The sequence below is a fragment of the Limanda limanda genome, chromosome 12, assembly GCF_963576545.1.
Source record: "Limanda limanda chromosome 12, fLimLim1.1, whole genome shotgun sequence".
Lineage (NCBI taxonomy): Eukaryota > Metazoa > Chordata > Actinopteri > Pleuronectiformes > Pleuronectidae > Limanda > Limanda limanda.
The window spans coordinates 17005921-17031469 of record NC_083647.1 but is presented as its reverse complement, the minus strand read 5'-3'; the positions used below and the strand labels follow the sequence as shown (position 1 = coordinate 17031469).

At 43.2% G+C, this 25549-nt stretch overlaps 1 protein-coding gene across 1 annotated transcript in view; it reads right to left on the bottom strand.

Moving 5' to 3' along the window:
- Positions 1–25549, bottom strand: part of luzp1 (leucine zipper protein 1) — a 45194-nt gene that overhangs the window by 6305 nt on the left and 13340 nt on the right. Inside the window, exons 2-6 of the mRNA XM_061082595.1 lie at positions 19124–19183; positions 6160–6516; positions 3793–6067; positions 2766–3259; positions 2480–2659 (exon numbers count right to left, since the gene is read on the bottom strand). Of these exons, the coding sequence (XP_060938578.1) occupies positions 2480–2659; positions 2766–3259; positions 3793–6067; positions 6160–6291 (3081 nt within the window). The 5' untranslated portion in view covers positions 6292–6516; positions 19124–19183. The remainder of the gene's footprint in view (positions 1–2479; positions 2660–2765; positions 3260–3792; positions 6068–6159; positions 6517–19123; positions 19184–25549) is intronic.

The window sequence follows — 25549 nt, the reverse complement described above, 5'->3', positions numbered from 1 at the left end:
AGCTGCATTCATTTCATACAGTGGCTCAGCTGACTGGAGATGGGAGAACTAAAGACATGGAGAAAGAAGGAGTGCGAAGGACAGATGTTTGTTTCAGCCTTGGCAAGCTGTCACAGTATGAAAGAGGAAAGTAGATCTGTCTAAAGGTCGACATATTTTTTATCTTAGTGTCATTTGTTATCTTTACCAAGATCTTAGTTAAACTAGAAGGGGACTAGGAGAGGACACAACTCTGCTAAGCCTGACTGGCCACTTGATCATACGTGTATTGACATCGGATACATTTGGATCGGATTAGCTTCCTACACATGCCTGATTTTTTTCATTAAGAGCTCTAATCTAGCTAAAAGACAAAAGGCCAATGAAAACAAAATATCCTTGGCTGAGGTTAAATCTAAAATAATAACATGTTTTCAACAAAAATTCTTAAATATTGACTGTAAGATGTCAGTTAATTCAAAACACCAGCAGCTGCAGGGATATCTGCATGAATCAAAGACTAAAACAGTGATTTAAAGCAGTGATATAAATTTGACCTGGAATTTGATGTCAGACTTTTGTACTTTGGGATAATTTTTAAGAACAAAAACAATGTTGAGGATTAATAGTCAGTATTGAGTTGGATAACAGTAAAGTCCTTGATGTTGACTCTCTAAAGGAATTCCTCCTCAGTAGCTTTACTGCCCTTGTGAGACCAAATATGATGGATGAGACCACAGTCACTTTGCATGCATGTGTGTGATGTGTATGTGTGTCTGTCTCCTGGGCAACATGCAGTTTATTTATAGGGGGATTTTACCCAAAGGCCTCCAGTCCCCTCTAGTTAGTCAAAGTGACAGACTGGCATGTTATTGTAGCCATGGAGTCGTCTTTGCCCATCTTACAATACATCATACGTCATTAGTAGCTTTCACCACATCTTTCTGAGGACCTGTGTAAACCTTCACACTCCATTAATTAAGTCCTACATATGTGCACACTCTCACATGTGAACACGCAACAGAAACAAAAAGAAAAAACAAACAGAAAACAAATATCTCCGGGGGAAATTGCGGAGCCACACACTTAGAAGACCCCGACAAAGATGTCCAGAGAGTTTGTGATGATAAGAGCTGACGCCAGTGTCCATGTGCTGTAAACAAAGTCATATGACTTTGGCCGCAGAATAAATACATTACTTCCTGCCTCTGCAAGACCCCTCACCTCAATCCTGCGGAGGATTTGTTGTTGTTGTGAACCCGTTTGAGCAGAGAAGCCCCCCCCCCACCACGCTGTGTTGCGCATGTATGAAAAGAAAACTGCAGAGAAAGTTCCTCCACAGGTCATGTCTAAAAACGGCTATAAACAATGATATGGGTTTGCCTGTAAGGCTCATAACTACAATAAGCCAATATTATCAATATTATCGGTCAGACTCTAGTTATAACGCAGCTTCACAATCAGAGTGTTGTATCAGGTTGTGTTTACGGTGTTGCCATGTTAGATGTGAAAAGAAAATGTCTGAGTTTAACTATTTGCAGATAAAAACATCAATTCAAAGCTCTTGGAAAGTGGTGGATTAACACGTGTGTGCAAAAGAGAGTCGTTTGTGGAACAGTAAACAAAACACATATACTAGTAAGTATTAAGTCCTCAGTAATGTTTGTGTTGAACAGAAATGCAGCCTGGCAGCGGCACAGACTATAATGTGGTTGCGCATTTTAAATACAAGAAAGCTATTTTCTTCTCCGTGAGGTTTTCCTAACCTTCTTTTCCCCCTGTTGAGGTCTTTTTCATTTCCATCCACCCTCTTCTGTTTTTTGTCCCACCCTTTTCTCTTTGTCCTTAGTGGGGCAGCAGGAGTGGGGCCTACAGAAGTGCTGTGCTAAGCTTGAAGTCGCAGAGCCTGGCGTCAGGGAAAAATACGAGCTGAGCTTGCATGCAAAGTGGACACACCAGGAGCTGAGGCCTGCGGCTGCACTTTCTGACCTTTTATCTTCAAGACAAAACTACTTGCAGACGGTTACACATCATAACCACCACCTGTACGGAAATCCTTATCTGGCAGAGACTTTTTTTTAAAAGCCACATATACAGTAATAGCTTGGGAGCATGTTTACCTTTGGCAAGACAGGTTTGAGAAGTTTACAATGAATGAGAAGGGCAAGACAATACTATCAGTGAATTGCACTTGCGTTCTAAATAAACAAAAGCCTAAAAAAGTTTCAGTCCTGCACAAGGAAACATTTGTCATAATAAAGACGTCAAACAGACAAACGTCTTTCTTTTCTAGTAGCTTCTGTTGGTGTTTTCTTAATGGGACCAGCTTTCCTTCCGATAGTCAAAACACAGAGCAATAAAAAAAAATGTTTTGACAGCTGTTTTCTGCTTTGCACAATTGTTTAGAATGTAATGTAAAGTTCGTAGACTGAGCGGGTGCTGTCACCTTTACTTCTAGTGAGAGCAGAAAAGAGCACAAACTCTCAGTTGGTTGTCTCACCGGTGGTTGTTGGGTGTATGATCGCCCCCAGGACTGAGAGGTGACCGGCGCGTGGGGCACAGTCTTCCCCATGCCGCCGGTTTCCAGAGCGGGAGACGGAGAACGCTTCCCTCTGCGCATGAGTTGTTCCTCTGATTCTTTAGTGCTTGGAACCACACTCTTGATTCTCCGCATGTAGACCTGTGATAAGGGGAAACATGAAGAGCAACATTGTGCATCAATGAAATAGAACATTCCTTTTCTTTTCGAATTTAATGTTGTCTCATAAATGTAATCTGTCTTTCACCTCTGCAGGAGTCGGCCTGGCTCCCTTCTGCGCCGCAGCATTCCCAACAGCACTGTGTAATGCTTCTTCCGTATCCAGTGTGGTAGTTGCCCGGTAAGCTCTCCATGTTGTTACAGCTTCAGCCTCGTCTTCAGATCCACCATCTGGCATCGTCCTCGTCGCCCCTCGACCCACCTCATCCACTGAGGCAGGGCTTCTGGTCCTCCAGGTGCTTCTCACAGTCACATTCTTCATATCTGGTCCACTCTCTTCTTGGCTCGGCCTCCAGTCAGCGGATGTGGGATCCGGTGACTGGAGGTTGAAGTTGCTGCGTTGGCAGCACAGATGACTGGTCTCCACTCTGGAGATGCTGTGGAGCTTGGACTTTGATGAGGAATCACTGTGCTCGTCCGACCCGTAGTCCGGGTCTTGGCACGGCCGCAGAGCGATCTCACTCTTGGGGATGGAGAACTCATATGGGACGGAAATGCTGCCACGGTGCTCACTGGCGGGACCTGGCAATTGTTAAAATATATTTAATATTTTCTCAGCAAAACATTTTACAGACAAAACAGTACTGTAATATCCTTCATAATACCACATTTTAGCCATGCCAGTGATGGGATTCTATATATGACTAAGTGAGTCAGTATTTTGTGCTCAATGATCCTGGAGTTAACAATTAATAACAACATAATAAGCAGTACTGAGCATATAAGCAAGCTGACATTAGTATTTTGTTCAATTACACCCTTGCCGAGCTGTGAGTTTTATATATTTGCAAGTTACAGTTTTTTAAAAATTTGCAATCTATTTGAATATAAATCACCATTTGGCACTTAAATGATCCCATATCATATAACATATAATTATACTTCTCCAGTTCAAAAAACTTCACGTTATGTGAACTGAAGTGCTGAATTATGGGATACTCAAAATACCAGGTCAGTATATCTGACATCAGGCTTCATACAGGTTGTACAGTATGTGTGTCAGGAAGTCTGGTGTTCGCTGAACCAACACTAGTTAATGAATCGTCAAAACATACCTATGAGGATGTTACTGGTGGAGGTGTGTCGCTCTTTGACAGGCATGGGTTCACTGCACACGCTGCTGCTGCGGCTGCTGGTTCTGGAAGAGCTTGGGTCATTGGGGTAGATGGTTATACTGCTGGTCATTTTACTAGACGTGGTCACAACTGGTTTGGTAGAGATCTTGGGTTTGCCGTTGGTAGACAAAGATTCCGAAATCATAATTTCCTTTCTATCGCTCTCAACAATAGCGGGCTTGATGACAGCTCTTGTCCTCAGCCCCTCACGTGGGCTGCACACTCGCTGGATCTCAATCCCTGACGGAGTATGCGTTGGCCCCTGGTGGCCCCCCTCTGCAAACTGTGCCCTGCTGTGGAGCTCCTCATCAAATGAACTCCTGGAGGAAGAGCCCTCTGAATTTGAGTCATGGACATGGGTGTATCTAGGAAATCTGGAGGTTGGAGTCCTACTGCTTAGGGTTGAAGCAGCTGTCTCAGTCACAGGCTCTGGTTCATATGGTCTTGAGCCCGTAGATTCTGTTTCCGAGGCAGAGGAATGACCCTCTGACCCATGGTCACTGGTCGGCAGAGGAGTGACTTGAGATCTGTAGGCTGTGAATGATCCGTTGGCTTTGGACAGCGTGGACGCAACAGAGGCAGATTCCTGAACCTGGTCGATTGATTCCTGGTCTGAGGCAGACGCTGTGTCCTTCTCTAGTGCAGAGAGACTGTTGATGTTACCGGAGCTTTCAGGCACTACGTCAGAGTTGTTTGATTCACTATCACTACCAACATACAACTTTGAAGGTTTTCCTACTCTGCTCTTTTTTGTCTCCCCATCAGTCTGCTTGTGAGTTGTCCTCAGTGGCTTCTGGGCATTAGCAGCTGGAGGGTAGCGACTAAGAACAGACATCTTTTTAATATCACTAGCAGGTGTGTTTACGGAGCTGAACGCGGATCCTCGCGACTTCTCCTCGGTTCCTCGTCCCGTGTCTCGTATCCCGTTATCGAATGACATTGCAGTAGTTAAGGGTTTGGGTGTCCTCCTGCTCTTGGAAGAAGGACTAAGGGCTCTCCTCCCAGACTTAGGAGAGCTTTCCTCAGAGTGGCTCAGCTCTTTGCTCCTCAGCTTAGTCTCTCTTTTATGCTGAGGAGAGAGCTCCCTGTTCCTGTGTTTAGGGGAGCTTGGTTCTGAGACAGCTGCAGCACTCCTATATTTAGGCTTCTCTTGTCTGAAACCACCCTTCACCATAATCTCTTCGGTCTCAGCTTTGCCATTCTCCAGGACGTTCGGGGGGCAGATGTTACTGCTTCCATTGCCATGTTTATCTATGTTACTGATTCCATTTCCTCCAATCCCAGCTTTCCCACACAGCTGTGTCCTGAGCTGTTCCACCTGCTCACTTAATTGGTGAGCCCGGTTTCGTTCCATCTGGAACTTCTCATGAAGGTCTCCATTTTTGGACTCTGAGCTTTTCAAATCATCCTCCACTATCTCCAGCTGTTTAAGGCGATTCTTCAGCCTCTCGACTTCCTGCGCCAACTCTTTCACCTTGTTGTCCTCTTCCTGCGACCCTTCAGTGCCGCTGTTCTTCTCATTTTCAGATTTGTTCATAAGACTGATGTTGTCAACTGGCAGCTTACAGTAGTCAAGGTTCTTCCTGTGACCACCCAGTTTACTTGAGAGCAGCCCTGTGGATGACAGCTCATCCTCAATTCGTGACCGCATGAAATCTGGCCGGCCAGTATCTGGAGACATGCTAAGGCGATTTTTCTGGTGCGCCAGTTTTTCTGTCAGCTTTAGAATGCTCTTCTCGTCCTCTCTCTGTTTCTCTAGTAGCCTCTTACGCTCATTCACAAAGGTCTGGGTGAATCCCTTGAGTTTTTCAAGCTCCACAGCTAAAGCCATCTCTGCTCTGTCAAGCTTTGTCTCAGACCCCTCCATCTCCTTTAAACGGGCTTTGAGAGTCTCCAACTCAGAAGAGAGCTTCTTGGTCAAGTTCTTCTCCTCGTTTAGACTGAGGCAGAGCTGGCTGCAGTCAGACTTGCTTTTCCCAAAGGCTTCTTCCAGTTTCTCCAGTTCGGCCATTCGCCGTTGTAGACGTTCAGTATCGGCCTTTAGCTCCTGTGTAAGACTTTCCTCCTCTTCCAGTTTCTCCCTGACAGTGCGACAGAGGTCCTCAGCTTTGCGTACCTCCTCATCTTTACCCTGGATCCTTAAGAGACGTTTCCTCAGGGCCTCCACATCAGAAAGCAGGGAGGAGTTGCTGCCCTCCGCCTGGATGATCTTGTCCTGTGCAGAGAGAAAGAGTCCAGTCAGTCATTAATCTATTCTTGCATTGCATTTCTGTTCTACCTCACTTAACTCAACGAACCACTACTGACCTGCAGGTCAAGAAGCTCATCTTCAGACTTCTGCAGATTGTTGGTGGCTTCTTCAAGTTCATCCAGTCTGCGGCCAAGACTCTGTAGCTTGTGCCGCAAGTGGCGATGTGTCATGTCTTTACAATCAGACATGGCGAGACAGTTGTATGTTTAATCAGTTAGATATATTTTGTTACTCAGACAATTTGATGACACCGTTTTGGATGGTCCACATTTGTGTGGTAGTGATAGCAAGTCCTTCAGGCTCTTGAAGAAAAGCTCTTTTCTCTTGATGGTCTGCCTTGTTTTCTTCCAGTGGCTGTCGCTTTAAAACTCTGAAGATCCCACAGGGTGGTGTTTAGAAGGTGAATCTGTCATCTGTAGGAGGGACAGAGGAAGCAACAGTTAGTCATCTCTAATTTGTCAATGACAGTCATTTGCATTCTCAAAATGTGGTTTCTTAAGTGAAGAATGGAGAGAGGTAGAGAAGACAGGGATTAGCAGACAGCACCGTGTAGCAGATAAGCGCAGTCAGCACCCTGTATGGTTCTACAGTTCCATCTTATTGCTATGACACATAGCATGAGACAAAATGAGGCCAAACACCAACGCATGGAGCATAAAAACTCACTTTAACACATACACAAACAAATCTTCTATGGCTCATTACAAAAAGGAAACACGGAATTGTTTTTCTCAAATACCATGAACTGCACCACTCTTCACCTTGTCGTCCTTTGAAGAACATGTGTGAGTGTGGGGGTTTACAAATGACTGCAGAGACACACACACACACGCTTTGTCATCTCGCCAATGTTAAATCCAGCATCGATTCCTTTATGCCTGCCCACTTCTGCTGAAAGCAGCAAATCTCAATAGCACCGGCCTCTTTCATGTATCCAATCTGCACACATACACGGCCGTCACCGTGGTAACCACATCACTATTAATGGTCCCTCAGGATGGATGAGATGATAAATGCTGAAAACGGTTTCACTTTGCAGGTCTATCAGCCCCTTTAGGCATACATAAATTAGCTTCAATACAAACTCAGTCCCATCTTTGCCACATATAAGAATATTGAGGCTTGCTAGTCAGTACAATTAGGCCTCAGAGGTTGGATCATATTTAGGTTTCTACAGCCAGCTCCCATCAGTGAACCCTGGATGTATGTAATGAGAACATAGATTATTAGCACACAGCAGTCTGCCTGTCAGCATGGCCTCCATAAATCAATGCAGATGCTTTTGTCTCATGTATAAGTCAGGAAGCAGGCGCTCATGGTCCTCCGCTCCCCCCCACCAAGTCATTCTTGGGAGCACTGATCAAGAGGGAAAATAATTGACCCATGGGGTTAGAACATAATCAACATCTGCACACATCATCACTTATCGACCGCCATGACGGCCAGCCAACACTATATGTCTCCTCTTTCTATTCCCATACAGCACCATGTTCAAAAGACTGCCTTCCTAAATGCTACAGACCAAGACACATAAAGACTACTGTAGTTTTCTCTCACATTAAATAACTTTAAACACTGTAAAAACATCAATCCCAGACGTAAATTTACCAACTCTTTTTATCTACATGAACTATGTGTGTACATGGTATATAACAAGGTATAACTGGCCATTATGGTTTACTCCGACGTAGCTTCATATATTTTCTACCGTTTCATTTGGTGCAGAAAGCCCAAACCACTCTTCCCATAATTTATTAAAGGTCTTGTTGAACATAAACCAAGGCAATAAGCTTTGATAGTCAATGTGGCGACGATAACTTTATGAAGAAGTACAATCTCAGCTCAAAGCGTTTAGCTGCAGGATTTTAATTATTCTTCACTTTCATGAGGTCTGGTGGTTTGGTGCAGTGCGAGACTGGAAATAAAGAACGTGGATTGAAGAGGGAGCCGGAGAAAAGACAAATGGGGAAGAATGTTGGAGAGAAGACGGCTAGCATAGCTGTCCACTTGCATGCCAGAACACCTTAGTCAATAAAGGGAATTTGTGCTGCATTTGCTCTGCCCAGCTGTGGCTTGTTAAGTGAGCTGTAGACCAATTCTTCTCTGTTGTCTTGAGGTGGTCGCTGTGATCCAAACCAGTGCTGATGGATGATCCTTTTCAAGAGGCGTAAAAATACCTCGAAATATTCTCATATAGTCCTTTAAAACCAAAAAATACTCGTTTGCAACAAATAAAATTCAATAGATACGGCTCAGACTGAACTCTGGATATGCTCCTGAAATTATTCTAATGTATGTGAGAATGCAAATTTTGGAATCAGTCCAGACAACTCTGACATTTCTTTTCCTGCCTGGTGAAAACTCTAGATAATGTCAAAGTGAGCCCATGTCAGAATACAGCAGGATATCCTCCAGGACACCAATCTGAACTGATGTCCTACTGTCCTGTCCCACATAATAATGAAATATCCTTTGAGTTAGATTTTTATAAATTTGGCTTTATATGCTTATTCATTGGGTTTTAATCCTCTACATATGATGATTTTTGAAGTTGGCCAACTCTCCTCCTGTTTAAGCACTGTGTTTCGTTAGCTCCGGCTACTCCTGTCTTGGCAGGCTGCCTACCCCTCCTCTCATTCTCCTTGTATTTCTTTGCCAGCTCTCTACCCCCTTTCCCTCCCTCATCTCTCCCTTCCATCTCTGTCTCCGACACGCACACCAGCAGGGCAAAGTGGCCGCTTTAACGGGGTGGCAGTGCGTGCAAAGCGACTCTGGCAAGGGCCTGCTTCTGCCCGACCAATCAACATACCTGATTCACTTATCACTGGGGCCTCATTAGCTACAGTCAGGACAGCACCAGAAGGAATTTGAACTATGGTGGGTGAGAAGGAAAAGATGACAGACAAAACCGGTAAAGGAAAAGGGGAGAGGTAAGAAATCCCAGTTGAAGAAATGAATGCTGTGAGTATTAGGTCGGCAAATTAATTCCATTTAGAATCCTGACCCACGTGAATAAGTGCTCATCAACCCTAATATTCCTGTTCTCCATCCTCATGTGGATATTCACAAATAAGTTTGACTGTAGCATGAAAAAAGCCGAATTTGTTTGACCAAGAATAAATTTGAAAACATGAAGAAGAGAGGGAGAGGGGGGGGGTATAAGGTACGAGGTGGGCTGTGGAGCTATTCTGAACTTGGGTCGTTACAAACACATGAGTTTCTTCCCCCTGTTCTGTGCTTTGTTTGACAATTGTGGAAAACCTGAAGGGGGGTCAGGGGCTGTGAGGCAGCGAAACTGGCCCCTTTTATGCCGACACATTCCTAATGACAGAATAACCAGGGCACTGCCAGTCCCTCGCTGTGCCTTGAATACTCTTAACCAGGCCACTGACGGAGACTCCTGGACCTTCTCTCTGCCCAAACTCATTCCAAACCAGGACACTGTCTGGGTTCGATGGGGAGGACACAGAGAAGATGTAAGAATGTTTCTAAGAGTTTGCTTTAGTTTGCTTTTAGCATTAGATGGATTCTTAGCTTTCAACACTTTCTCCTGTTTGTCTTTTGCATGAATCTTGTGATTTACCTGACCCACATCTGACTGCAGGTTGTCATCTGTATCTAAACTCTTATAACCTTATAAATTAAACACTGACAACAGCATCACCAAGCCGTGATTGGCTGCTCAACACTGAGCGACTCTGATGCGCTCCACTTCCTGAAACCTGCGTGGACAGGAAGTTTCCAGCTTGACCTTTCACTCCTTGAATTATTAAGTCTGCTGCTGCTACGAGACACAGGGCACCGAGGCACCGAGCTCACCGGTAGTCAATGGTTACACTTTAAAATTAATTAACATCAAATGTGTTGCTCACTGTATGCACAACTGAATCACATTAGAAACGCAAAAAGAAGGGGACCTGAAGAGAATGGCTGTGCTGTAACAACATTGAGGAAATTCTAGTTTCAAGGCCATTTCACTCATTTATTTTGTATTGTGAAAATATGTGAATGGGGGGCACTTACATAATAAATCTTTTCTTAATCACAACAAAGCAAAAATTTACTTGTGGGTTCCCTTCTGGTCTTATTTCTACAGTACACAAGGAGAGATTCAACCAGGTTGTGCTACGGAGCTGCGGTTTAGTTGAAACCTGTGGATACAAACTTTAACCGATTTGTGAATGAATGCTCATTTCCAATAATTTCTTATATTAGATTGTCTTGCTTTACAGTTGGTGTTGCTGATTTATATATTTTGTGTGTACGTTGTGTGAAATAAACAGACAGAGGACAACACAATGGTACCAATAAAAAGAGAGTTGGTCAAAGCTCAAGAGGAGGGGAAGCAGAGAGGGAGGAGGGACGAGCTTTAATGACCAATACCAACGGACTTGTAAGTGAAACTCTGTTGAAGAGGTTCATCCATTCTGCTTGTGTTCTCACACACACACACACACATGCATGCACGCACACACACACCAAGGTTACAATCATATACCATATCATTAGGGCTTTAGCCACTCTCTTCCTGCTGCCTGCTGCCTTTAGTACATTTTGTTCCCTCCATGAAAGAGAGAATGAAGGCAGGAAAGAAAATCCCCCCTTTTTTCTTTGCACTTCACGTTTCGGGTGTAAGTTGGAAGTTCTGGGTCCGAAGCTCTTCTGCCTCATGAACTGTAGTTAATAAAGGGCAGGAGTCCAATCAAAATGCCTCAACCACATCTTCATGTTGGGTTACTGCTAGTTTGAGTATGTGAATGTGTAACAAGTACTCTCTCTCTCTGTGAGTGTGTGTGTGTGTATGGATGACTGCAGAGGATGGATGCTGGCGCAGCAGTGGAAGCCACAAGATGGTGGAGACCTGATGCTTGGCCTAACTTTTTTCCCCCCTTTTTCCAAGAAAAAGAAAACCGGCATCCCATAATGTTCGGTTTGTCGTTTCCTGTGCTGTTATGTTACTTTTTTCCCAGTTTCTTTCACCCTTTTCCTTTTGCGCCACTTCTGGAAAACGGGTAAAGAAACGAAGGGCAGTGCTGCATTTCAGCAGAAGAGTGGATAAGGAACTATGGTTTAGTAACTATTTCATTAATGGGATGGGGATACCTACTAAACTGTGTTCTTCCAGTCATTTGTAAACAGTCAGAACTCATTATACTTTTAAGATGAAACAAGTGGCTCCTCGTGGTTTTCAGCTTTTACAGGAGGACAAACACACAAACTAAAAGAGAGAGAGAAAAGGTGAAAAAAAGACAACAGAGCAAGATGTTGATCGTTACGTACAAACAAGACTATATGTGAAGGCATGTTCACCTGTTTAATTAATATATTAATACTGTGAAATGTCAGGTTTAACTATCTGCGACACACAGACAACAAAACTTAATTTGCCAATTTAAATGACTGATGAAACCTGACACTTTGCAGACGAGCCAATGAGGTCAAGGTTACGATTGGGGAGGTGAATGATTCTCCTCATGATGAACGTTTATGTGAATATCATGGTAAGTTTCATGATGAAAATCTGGGCTGTTAAAATAACAAACCCTCCGTCTCCCGCCTGAGCCCAGTAACTCACAGCCTAGTCTAGGTCTCTCCTCACCACCCTGTCGCTCTACATCAAGAGCCCTGTTGCCGGGGCTTAAAGCACTCTGCTTGTACAAGAGGGCACGATAAGAAGCGAGAGGGAAATATGGGGGAGGGTGGGGTGAGAAATGCCAGAGACAGGAGGAAGGAAGGGTGAGACGGGCACGGCAGGATGAGAGAGAGAGAGAAGCAGAGAGAGAGAGAAGCAGAGAGAGAGAGAGAGAGAGAGAGAGAGAGAGAGAGAGAGAGAGAGAGAGAGAAAATCCAGAGGAGTTACAGTATCTGACCTGAACGTGGCTCGACGGATACACAAAATGTTTCGGCTTCTCCGTTTATGACCCGATTGCAGATGTGACTTTGAAGCCTGACTCGAAGCCAAATCCAAGCTTTGCAGCTCCGCTCCTGATCTTAGAGGCTGAATGGTAAATTAGAGCATGTTCTCCATCAGGGAACAGCACCACACAAACGCGCAGGGCGGTCACTGCTACTGCGATCGAGACCCGGAAGCACGGGAAAGATATTAGATGCTCTATTTAAAAACAGCAGCACCCGAAAATACCGGCCATCGGGCCAAGAGGAGATCTGGAGCGGGTTAGGTCCAGTCAGTTCAATGAAAACACAACATGTAAAATAACGCAGGCACGGAGGGATTCGGTATCTTCTTTGACGAAAATGAGCCAAGTGGATGCTCACCAGAGCAGAGAGAGGGTTGCAGGGCTCTCTACGTTCCCTCGTTCCAGCGGATATCTCCCCAGCACCTCTCTGTTTCAGCGCTCACCCGAAATGACACAAAAACCAGCTGAATCAATTATAGTGTGTTTGTAGTTATTGGCATGGCAGGTGATGGTGCAGATTAGAGGCCGTCCGGGGTCTCGTCCATGTCTAGTAACTTACACCAGTAATCATCTAAATTACAGAGAATTTAATCAGGTCAGGTAGGGCTAGACTGAAAAACTTGGACGGCGTGATGAATTGACCAATTTTGGCCAACTGCAGATATCCTGTATCATATCAGCATATGTCAGTTCATAAAAGAAACCGCAGTGTTTACACAGTGAAGATACCGAATGTTTGGAAGAAAGTGAGACACAGCAGCATCTGCATTACTCGGTTTTTGCTCCACAGAAAAATGGAATGAAAAAGGATTTTTGACTGTTATTTAGAGAATCCTCGTCAAAAACACGATCTTGTATAATTAGAATTACCGCACTGCCGTCGTATGTCTCCGCCAACCAGTGCCGTTTATGTATTTCTGACACCTTGACCTTTGGCTACCAAAATCGAATCAGTTCATCCACGAGTCCAAGTGAATATTTGGAAGTGAAATTCCATTTAGTCATTCTTGAGATATTGTCTTTACGAGGATGGGACAGGCAGATGGAAAACCGAAAACATAATGCCTCTGACCACTAGCTGTTCCCGGCGTGGATGCATTCAAAACTGTACAGGCGGTGAGAGGGCACAAACATCCACCAAGGCCCAACAGTGTCAATATAAAACCATATAAAATTCACTCAATCCTGATTTGGATCTGCACCAAACTGTGAACACTCACAAATACAGTATCAGTGCCCTAAACAAGATTCATAAATTAGTGTCTGAGAAATCTGTGCCAAAATAAACATCCTATCTGAAAATCTTAAAGAAAGTGTAAATAAGTTCCTTGATCTGGATCTTAGAAAATCACTGCTTTATCGATATATTGGAATTAGAAATTTCTAGCTGCTGAATATCGGCCGCCAAAAACACAAGTTTAGGCAATCCTCTTGTTGTCGATGTAAACACACAAATTTATGTCCAGTGTGACTTGCCCTGCTGCACTGCTGCCCTCTGTGTCCAGGGGTCAGAGGTCACTGACACTGTAAACATGTAAAACACTCCACCAGAGACACAGGAGCAAACAGGATGGAGGCCCTGATTAGGAGAACAGATTGTGTTGTTTTGTACTTGAGCTAAACCGAAACCGAGCTGAACTGAAATAGAATTCTGGGTTTTTGAATGTCATGGATACTTTAAATAATAAGTTACATATAGTTACTTAGGGAGTAAAATAGGACCGCAACATGCTCAGTAAGTAATGAATACAAGTCATGTGACCTTTAAAGCTTCGCACAAGCAGAGACAGAGAATAAAAACATGTTTCACATATTCTACACTTTTCTACACAAACATAAAACAAACTAAGAATAATACAATTATTTCAAGGCAATGAAATTTGAGTTTAAGAGTTTCACATTTGACGGGTTGGCAGACTCTATGGGTTTGTGAATGGGCGGATGTTCATGTGTCTGTTTGTCATTTGCTGTCTAACTGAAACCGCAGGAAGTCACCAGCTGTGAAGTGAGAGACAGGACGACTCCAGCAGGAGACATAACTGTCCCACCACGCTGACATGACATTAACATGAGCCATGATTAGGAAGTGTGACTATACATAACGTCCTCAAGAGCCCAGATGGTAATCTACGCCTTATTTATAACATTGATCAGATGATGAAGGGCAGCGCAATTACACACAGAAAAACATCAATAACAAGCTGATGACTAAATCGATAAATATTAATTTATATTAGACATATAAGTATTACTGTAGTATTATGTCTGTTTGTAAATAATAGCAAACTGTGGAACAGATATTTCAAAGACAGTTTTGGAAGTGATCTAGACACATGTCAAATATAAAACTCAGTCAATATCGTGGTTGAAAACGTATCTTTAAAAGTATGTTGTATAGAAATATAGGCTGATATCATTGATATTGAGATAAAATATGTAAAGTCGGTTCAAGATAAACTGATTTAGCCAATATGAAACTTTTGGGAGTATAAAAATGTAACATGAACATGAATCATTTAAATTTTTGATATTATTATCGTACGCAATGCCTTCAAAATTTGAAATAACCATGAGTAACTAATTAATTATAATAATTATCACTAGTTATTATCAGAAAGTCATTTTATAAATAGTTTTGTGCATCCTGTGATGTTAAAATTCAAACATTTGTGAAGATGAAATAGTCAAGAGGCTTTTTCCTCCTCGACTTCCTACTGACTCAGAAACGGACGGTGAGCAGACGTGTACAGACGCAAACACAAATCCCTGCTCCTGGCTACATGTCCGCTCGATAACCTCTGACTCACACTGACCCTGATCTGAACCCATGAAGAAAACAAACACATAATCTTCCACAGCTTGAGAGAGTGTGTGTTTGTGTGTGTGTGTGTGTGTGTGTGTGTGTGAGACAGAATCGGTCGGACATACTTAGTTTGATAATCGGATTGAGAATTTTAGATTTTTTTGTTGAGTTTTTAGATTATTCATCGATGAATGGAGAAAATAATCAGCTGGAAAAATTATTATCTAATGATACTTGATATGATAGTAAAACGGTCACAGGGGGCATATTATTTTGTCTTCATTACTTTCACTTTTAATACTATAGTACATTATTTACTTTAATCACTTTCAGTGTAGTATTAGTACTTTTACTTAAGTAAAGGATGTGAATACTTCCTCTACAACTGTCATGCTTTAGCTTTAGTTATAGGCTTTTTATAATTCTAATGTAAAAAACAGAGAAACCAGAGACATTAATCACACCGAGACGATCTCACACCATTGCCAAGCTTAACACCCGTTTAACACCATCTAATGGTGAAATAACGGGATCACCATGAAGAAATGTGTCGGGCGCTCAATCTGTCAACACTGAATCCAGAAAATACAAAGGGAAAAGCATCAAATCAAACACACTATCTCCAAGTTAAACAATTACAACTAAATCAGACTGAGGGGAAACTCTTTGCGTTTGTCAGGACCAACACCGACTCCCTCTTTAAAGCTGCACAGCTGTTCAGACACTCTCAGGTGTCAGCGGACGTCAGCTTAAAACCTGCTATGACTCAGTGAGAGAACACGGGTGTGTGAAGTGGTGCGGTGATGAAGTGCTCCAGAGGGACTGTGTGTACGTGTGTGTGTGTGTGTGTGTGTGTGTGTGTGTGTGTGTGTGTGTGTGTGTGTGTGTGTGTGTGAGCATTTAACGGTGATAAGAGAACATGAAAACATCAGAACACGATGACACTTATTAAACTAAACACTGAGTGACTGACAGTCTGAGTGTCTGTGTGAGTAAGTATGAGTCACACTGTGAGAGAACGAGACAAGAGAGACACGGAGAGATCTGAACACTGATAAACACAGAGAGTGACGGATGGATCGTTTAGCCTTTTACTCATTAATTACCTGAAACCAATGAGGTCACGTTTTCCATTCTGTTCTGTTTACCTTCGCCAAAGAAGTTGTGCTTTCATCTGCGTTTGTTTTCCGGTTTCTTAGTCAGCATGATTAAGCAAAAACTAATAAGCATGGCGCATGACCCCCAAGAAGAAACTATTACATTCTGAAGCGGATCCGGATAAACAGGTGGATCCAGAATTGTTTTTTTAACACGTTTGAATGGGCGTTGGCCTTGTTGTTTGTGTGCTTTCTCAGAGTGCCTTTCTAGTTTGCCTCGTTGTTAGTTTCAGTGTTAGTGAAATGTCTCGCACAAACATCTAAGATATAGAACAAATTATAAAGTTTTAGTGTCATCAGTTTCCAGGTATTAAAAAAAACGTTATAGAGTATTTGAGAAGATTTTCAATATTTTCTTAGGGACTAAAAATATGTCATTTAACCAGAGATTTTATAGTTACCATGGACTTATATACAGATTCTACAAGTCAATATGCAGTATCTGTAGACGAGGGACATGATTTTGACCAATCGCGTTTGAGGAGGCTTTGGTTGCCAGAACACATGGACCAAAATGCATCGGCTATCGGCTTTTCAATTGATCTGCATTCATGTGCAGATAGTCTTTAATGGAAATTAGCCAAAATGTCGTAGCTTAAACACAAACCAAAAGCATCACTGTTTGTGTTTTGTGTGTTATATGAAAACTAAACTATTCAGACTGAAAACAGTGTATGATAACGATGCCAGATTTTTGCTGTCTACACCAAATGCCCCATAATGTTGGCCTTTGCCCCCAAGGGGGAATTTGTAGTCGTCATACGAAGCTGATAGGCTCCAAAATTGCATTAGACATAAATATTTTAAACGTATTATTTTATTTTCTAACAAACTGTCTTTGTGTACTTTCTCTCAGTGGGTCTGTCCTTGCATGACACAGTCAATCCAAACATTAGACCATGTGTAAACACAGTGTAAAAACAAACATTAACAACCTGAAGGGAACAGAAGGACAGACAGTATCTGCAGCATCCGCAGAGTTATCACACGCCGAGTGAGTCGGAGAAATTCCAGTACGCACCAGGAGCCACAGAGCGCACAGAAGCATTAACAGGCTTATCAGAGTGGTGGGGGTGAGATTTATGATGAAAACTGGACCTCACATCCGTTATTCACATATTCACCCCACGCAGAGTGGGATGAGGAATGTTAAAGAGCTTGTTGCAATCAATGATGCTATAATAGTTATTGTTTGTGTGAAACTGAAGTGGAAGGTCGGTGATTATGTGTTGAGCCATTTCCTCCATCGAAGGTCACAACATCAGCACCACGTCACTATTCATCCAGCATCATCACCCGGACGCATTGTTAGATCCCCAGCAACCAAGGGAGGAGATGACACTCAACAACAACTGCCCACAAGTACTGTCATTCAGAGGAACATCAATGGCTCTTAACATACAGCCCTTCAACCTTCTGCCTGGCTCATTCACTAACAAACACCACACACACACACAGACACACACAGACACACACAGAGATAGAGAGAGAGAGAGAGAGACTTTGGCTGGCAGTGCTTCATCTGCCTGAGCCTTGGCATTAACTGCCTGCTGCGGCTGAATGGAGACCTCAGAAGCTCTCTGATGAAAAAGAAAGAGGAGGAGAGAGAGAGAGAGAGGGCAAGAGAGCGACGGGGCAGCAGCCGCCGAAAAGTGTAGACGAAGCAAAACATGTATAGCAAAATGTGCGTAATAATGTGAGGTAAGCAAAAGAAGATGGAGAGAAACACCGACACGGAGGGGGGGAGAGAGACCAAGAGAGAGAGAGTGGAGAGATGAGGGGAGTGACTCCACAGAATGCAGAGCAGGTAGTTGCCTGAGTGGATTACTGCAGCAGGAATGCAGCACTGGCTGCAGGATGGAGGGAGGGAAGAGGAGGTAAAATGATGACGTTGTATATTGGAGAAGAGATGCGGGCATCCTGAATCACATGGTTAGAGCAGATTATCTCGTTCAGTAAACAATGGGAATGTTAAGGAGAGAAACTGCTTTTTACATTTCACACCAAGCTTTTCAAAACTACGTTCTTCTTGTTTTTTCCAACATGTCTAAACGACAACAAGAAGTGTCACTCTGTCTGATGCATGCATGCTAAATATGAAGCTTCAGCCTCAAACAGCTAAAGGAAAATAAAATCTTTTCATTCTTGTGTCTGCATTATATAAAGTCACAAGCTCCTGATGATGAGAAACCTAAATATAGGATACATGTGCCTTTAGTGGCAGGTCACATAAGAAGCTTCGTTTTCTTGTTTCACTGTCGGGTTTCATGGTCATGGTAAGTTCCGGACTTTTAGCATCCGGAATAATAAATGCACCCAATGCACATCACATGCACAGAACACATGTAACACCCACAGAACACGCCTTGGCCACATATTGAACTTTGACAAGTGTGTGAGAAACGTAAACAGCCGGGGAGACACTGCAAGACAGGGATACATGTACTGTCTCTGCTGACTAACCTGGCTTAGAGCACGCGCACACGCACACACACGTTGAACGTAATATTTATATACATTAACCTATATGCTGCAGAGTACACACAATACAGTATATATACGTTTGTGTGCCACTCCTGTGTGACTACAGGCTACAGGGAAGGAAGTGCGGCGCCGGCGTTTGTGCCCAACAGGAAACAGACTCACAAAGAGCAGAGGAGGGGCGGAAGAGGCAAGGAGGAGGAGGAGGGGGGAGTAAGGGAGGGAAAGGTGGCTAAAGGAGGAGGATGAGGAGGAGGAGAAGAAGAGAAGTGGAGGAGGAAGGGCTGGAGTTGCAATTCAGAACATTATCGATGCTGTCTTCACTTAGAAGACTGCACCGAATCACCTTGCATCAAGCGAACAAAAAGGGAGTCGTGTTGATGCCACAGTTGTGATGCGTGTGATGATTAATCCATCGAGCATAACCACATTTGAAAAGTTGTGACAACACAGGAAGTTGGGCCTTCGTGTAGCTCTTATTGCTTTTAAATAAAAATTTGGTCTAACAAAAGCATTATCCTGTTAAAACTAGACACTAGAGCCCTAATTTTGCATTTTTGTATTTCTTTGTAGACTTCCAGTGACACTTTAGTTATGATCAGGAACAGATTATAGCACAAATAAATCCAAATTATCCAAAGAACATGAAGAAGTAACTTACATTTCACATGTAGCCGTATGTCTGCGGGCACATTAAGCTCCACTCTGGGAAGTCTCCATCCTGTGGTTAAAAACACACAAGCAGGGCATGAGGTTAATAAAAGTGGACTCACTGGTCGTCATAATATCAGGACACACACACTAATGCCATCTCTCTCCATTATTATGTTTGGCAGTTGGCGAGGCCCGGAGCCTGCGGCCGGGCCGACAATGCAGTCACTGTAGGGGAGATCGTTCGCAGTTAAGCTAACGGGCTAAGAATGAGCTAACTGCTCAGATATGGGACGCATTTGGAGGCTTTGCAGCAGACTCATGCATGAGCAGACAAGCAGTGTGTTTGGCCACGACAACAGAAGGCCCCATTCAGTTCTCAGGGGAGGCACTGGTACACACACAAACACACACGCACCATTATCATAATCATCATCATCCGAGGAGCTCTCATCTGCTCCACACACACACACAGTCACGCACACACACATCAGCCCAGACTTGGAGCATTCCACTGCAGTAGCATTCCATATGTTTGGTTAAGCACAGAGAATCCAGTTTTAAGACTTGAGTCTGGATTGAATTTAAAGGATGAGAGAGGGAAGTGGAGGGAGGGGGAGAACTGAAGAAGAGGAGGAGGGGAGGGGGCTTAGAGAAAGAGAGCGGGAACATTCCTGAGGACTAAAAGCAGCAACAGGACGTGCAGACCTGTGCATTGGAATAAAACAATTAAAATCTGTGTGATGTGCTTGAAAGCTCCGGAAAACAAGAGAGAACGGGGAACTTGAGGTGAAATTCCTTCTGAAAGTTTACAATAAAACTGACACAAAAGCAAATGAGCTTGTTGAGAACCAACAATGTCATCAGATATTATTTTAACAGAGCTGAACAAATGTAATGTATCAGTTGCAAATAACGGATCTTCTTGAATGCTCTTTCGCTATGTTCCCATTGTATTATGTTGCACTATTTTTCATCATCGTCTGGCATCAATATCAGGGAACTTACTGATTAGTATGTAAGTATATAAAGCAATTTGTTGTTCAAACTATAAATTATCAGAAAGTAGTGGAAAACGCAAGCAACATAAAATTTCCGAGCATGGATAGAAAATGTAATCTAAAAAATGTCTTTGATTGGATAATCAAAAGTGATTATTTGACTTTTCACTTTAGCTCTGAAAGAATATAGCAGATTCAAACCAGAGAGAAATGACTAAATTCTATACTGTGGATGCAAGTGATGTGCTTCCCGACACTTTGAGGGTGAAAGCACTTCCTGATTGACAGGGAGCCTCCGTCTTTCAGTCGCTCCTGCCACTCTCAGCTCGGCTCTGTGTCGTCCTCTCAGTTTGTTCCCACACATTCTTTCCTTCACAGGAAGGAGACGACCCTGCAGCCCTGCTCTCAGCTGCATCATGTTAGATTCATGAAGCCAGTGGCGTCACATCCCCACAAAGGGTTTTGCTGAATCATCCGACGCTCTCACACAAAACAACGATATTTCTACACTGCACGAAACCAAATGGTAGATCTGCTGAGTTTAAAAAAAACAGATTTCCTACCCAGAAGTCTTTTGTCTTTCTGTCTCTCTGTTCTCTGATTTTCTCAATATCCGCTCATCCAATTGACGTCAAGCTTGGCGGGTGTGCTGCTGAGGACCCTGGGAAGTCGAGTGGGACTGTGAAGTGTTTTGAAGTCTGAGACGCCAACTATAACCCCTGACTTATTCTAAACTGCACCTGCTGTGATGTGACTTTGATGATGTTTTAATTAAAGCTAGTGTCTAATGTTAATACCCAATGAAAATCGGCCTGGGAAAATGAAATACATTTACAGATTCACAATAGCTACATTGACGCACTGTGGTGGCCCTGTTATCGCACCCTGTCATCACCAGGTACCTCACAGGGACTGCTATATAAAGTGAATGGGGGAACCACTCATCCATTTCACGGTCCTCACTGCACTTCCCAAGACCTTAGGCAATAGCAACCAGCAAGTTGAATGGTGATTGGATGAGCGGGGAGTCATGACAAACAAGAACCTTTTCAGCATCGATTTAAAAGAACCAAGATTTTCAGCAGTCCTGATGTTCTCTCTGAGCTTGTTCCACAAATACGGAGCATCGAAACTGAACGCTGCCTCTCCATGAGCGGACCTGTGCCAGACGACCTGGGGGATCTGGACAGTTCATAACGTAGCAGTAGGTCAGAAATATATTTTGCTCCTCAACTATTCAGTCCTTTATAAACCAACAGCAGGAGTTGGAAGTCAATTCTTCCACAGACAGAGAGCCAGTGCAATGATCTCAGACCTGGATGCGATCAGACAGACGACAGACAAACGACAGACAGATGGATTTCTGTACTTATTAGCAGGAAGTGTAACTTAACAAATGACAGGATATGTCAAATATTCGTGAGACCAAAAAACATGTTTGTCTGTGTTTGTGTGTGTGTGTCTGTGTTTTGGGGGTGGGGGGGGGGTCGAAGCTATTAATTCAGACAGTTAGCCAACCCTTAACCAAGCAAAACTGAAAACAGCTGTCTTCCGACTCATCCCTCGCTCCCGCTCGCTTTTCCCTCACGCACACAGCATGTCAGGTTGGGAGAGATTTATTATGTTGCTCAGTAGAATTTACTGAAACCGTGTGAGGTGGCATTTCCTCCGGGGTCTGTCTCTGTTTCTGTACAACTAGTCATCACATCGGAAGTTCTTTTTCTCTGGAGCTAGTGCCATTAATTGTACACTGAACATCTGTGTTAATGCTACTTAGAATCGGCAAAACGTGGTAGGCTCTATATTTGAGATGGATGGACTGTTTATCAAGATATGATCAATGTCTGCAGAAATCACATAAAGCAAACAAACTGATGCTCGAAGCGATTGGGACCTAAGATCAAACCTCACGTGTGAATCGCATTTATTAACTACATCTGGCTTAAATTTAGGAAAACAGAATTAGTTGAATAGTACTTGAATGAAAAGTTCACGTGATCACAATAGGATTCCATTGAAAGAAATGTATTTACACTATTCATTCAGAAAGCCAACCCCAGCTTTCAGTCGGTTCTTAGTTGAAATCTGAATAGGTGCAAGATCTCTAGTAAAAACTAAATAAAGTGGCCATTATGTTAGATTTCATTATCAATCAATTGTTGTTGCTTTGTCAGAATAAAGACCTTAAAGAGATATTCTGTGGTTATTCAGTTTCATTAATCAGTAATGTTTTTTCCTTATCAAAACCAACACACTAGTTTGTTCTGCATTTCACTAAACCTCCGCATTCCTGTACAATCTGTACCTCGATATAACAACAGTTTCTTGTTAGTATCAAGCACTTCTTGTACGAACCATGATACACACGCGTCCAGTCAGGTTATTCCTATTTGAAAACCAAACAATAATCTTTATGTGACACAACAAACTGATGTGTCAAACAGAGAGGAAATGCTTGCTTTTAATTCGACATTTAATCGTGCAGCGTTTATCTTTGAGCAGTTTATCACACATAATGAAAACTGTTGATATGGTATCAGTGCATGCCTTTGTGTACTTGCCTGGGCTAACACTCTCCAAACACATAGAGAAGGTGAGGCCTCACCACACACACACACACACACACACACACACACACACACACACACACACACACACACACACACACACACACACACACACACACACACACACACACACACACACACACACACACACACACACACACACACACACACACACACACACATTCAGAGTCCAATTTGGCACAGAGTCTTGCGAGAGATGGTTGTTAATTTGTCCATTAGCTGGCATGATTGGCAAAGTTTCACAGCCAAAGAAGGGATGGGTTCAAATGTAGCGTGGAGAAAAGATGTGCCAAAAGAAAAAGGACACGGAGGAACCAGGGTGGGTAAAACAAGAGAGGAAACGAGAAAGAACGAAAGAAAGGGGGAAGAGAGTTCGTGTTCAATTTCCTCCACTGGAGAACTTCTCAAGGCCTGAAACTCCATCCTGGGTTCCACTGGCCAGGCGGGCCTCGTTTGCATGGGAGCCCATTTCCTGTGAGTGATTAGCAGAAGGGAGAGTATGTGAGTGAGTGTGTGTGTGTCTGTGTGTGCGCGCACACTAAGGGCTGAAGTTCAGAGAGGTCTGGGGTTGTTTTGTCTGCTTGGGGAGGAAAGGAATGCCCAAATCAAACAGAGTGAACAGGATGCCTAGCGAGGGGGGGGTAGACAGAGAGAGAGAGAGAGAGAGAGAGAGAGAGAGAGAGAGAGAGAGAGAGAGAGAGAGAGAGAGAGAGAGAGAGAGAGAGAGAGAGAGAGAGAGAGAGAACAAGGAAAAGAGACAGAAGCAGAGAGAACAAGCAGAAAGACAGAGGAGAACAACAGCGACAGGAAGCAGAGATCCAAAAAGTAGCAGACAGAAGGAGCTGACAAAAAAAAAGGCGGAGCGAGAACACCAGAGAGGAGCTGAGCAAGTGGCTGATTTTTCATTTGCTGTGAACAGCATTCCTCCTGCTGCGATTTGCATTCCAGCAGAGCGGCAAGGTGGAGTAAGAATGTATCATGGAAAACCATCGACCTCTTAAACACCACAGTGAACCTGCGGAACCTGTCCTAATATCTAATGACTTACAGCCCCGCAGCCGTCCCTGTTCCACAGAAAACATCTGAGGCTTTCACACGCTCCTGCTGACTATGCAGAGAGACGAGTGCGGACTATTATTCCTTTATACAATAAAAGCAAAACGATAACTGGCAATGTCACTATAAGGCTGCTTAGCTATATAGAAACCTCAACTGGGCAAAATGTGAAGAGTCTTTAAACGTCAAATCCAATCAACCAGAAAAAGTCCAGAGCGGATTTTTGGAACCGTGAAATCTGCTCTGGACTGAGATCATTCACATTTATTTCAAAGTATATATATCTTTCTGAACATTAAGTGTGTGGCAAGCCTCGTGGCAATTGCCTTGGGCCTCTCATTTATTTGTCTTTTACTTTTATTTATGTACACATATGTACGTTTATATTAACTTTGAATGTATCCAATCCCAAAGTGCATATTTTGTTTAGTAGATGATATAACTGTGTATGCACTGGGAGTGTGATATTCAGACATTGCTGCACCTGGAAAGGATTAAAAACGGGGTTGACATTAATAATTTTGTACTGAATACGAGGAAAACAAATGCTACCACTTCCCTGGTTACAGCTCAGTGCAGATGAGCACAGACTGTTACGTGTGCAGCTTGTTGCCTGTCTGGGACATCACATATAAGCTGGGTAGGATTGTTAGTTGCTGGTAATTATGTGTTTACCCACAAAGATGTTATGACCTTGTTGCTAATTGAAAGCCAAATTAATTTTATTTCACGAAATTTAATTATTTATTTATACAAGCTGTAAAGTCTCAAGTGTGATGGTGTCCCAGGTAAAGGTTGGTGTTTAAACCGGAAAAGGTCCCGAGGAGAAAATAGAACTGAGATATATTTCTCTTATATGTCTCTTTTCATTAAGTGAATGAAGAATTCAGTTCAAAAGCACAGCTGCTTGTGGAGAAAACCTTCAAACAGCTTTAAGACCTTCACGTCGGTAAATCAAAACTAAAGAAAATACAGTTAAGGTGTTAAATAAAAAACTAATAAAACAAATAATCTATATTTCTGATCAAACGTATCCTGAAATGGGTGTGGATGTCTTGTGGGGATTCACACTCAATGTACATTGGTATCTATAAAATGTGGTTGCAGTTAACGACATAAAAGACGAAAAAACTTTATTCTGGGTGTTCTCATTTCCCTGCAGTTTCAAAGTTCAGCTCCCAAACACACGTCCTTGTGCTGCGTGTGTGAGCCGGACTCTGCCCATGCGGGAGTGAGCCATTCCTTAACTGGCAGAGCAGAATTGATAGGCCGCTATTGTTTCCTTTTAAGGTCAATTGTGCCTCGAATGCCTGGCATGGCTGGGAGTGCAGAAACAGCTGGCTGGCAGGAGAGATAAAACACAAATTTAACTGCATTCCTCAGTGCGAGTCCACACCTAGAGAGAGAAAGTAGCAGGGAGGCAGACTGAGCGAGTGAGAGAGCGGGCGTGGGTCTTTAAATACAAGTGGGGAGAGAGAGACCAAGTGGGTGGGCGAGAGTTGATCTCCGCCACGGGCATGGAGCTCTGCTGTACCCTTGTTTGACCAGACAGTCAAAACAGTCATAACACATCATCACATGTGGTAGAGCTGTTTGTCAAGGACACAAGACGAGGGTATATACACACACATACAGTATATATACATACACCCCCGCCCACAATGAGACCTCAACTTTTCACAGGGTGACAACCCATACTGTGTAATTCATCCCACGGCCGCGGGTTCAAGTCTGCTTTCTCAGCCAATAGGTTTTCGCCTGGGCAGCTCACTCACTGTGTGTTACTCTGAG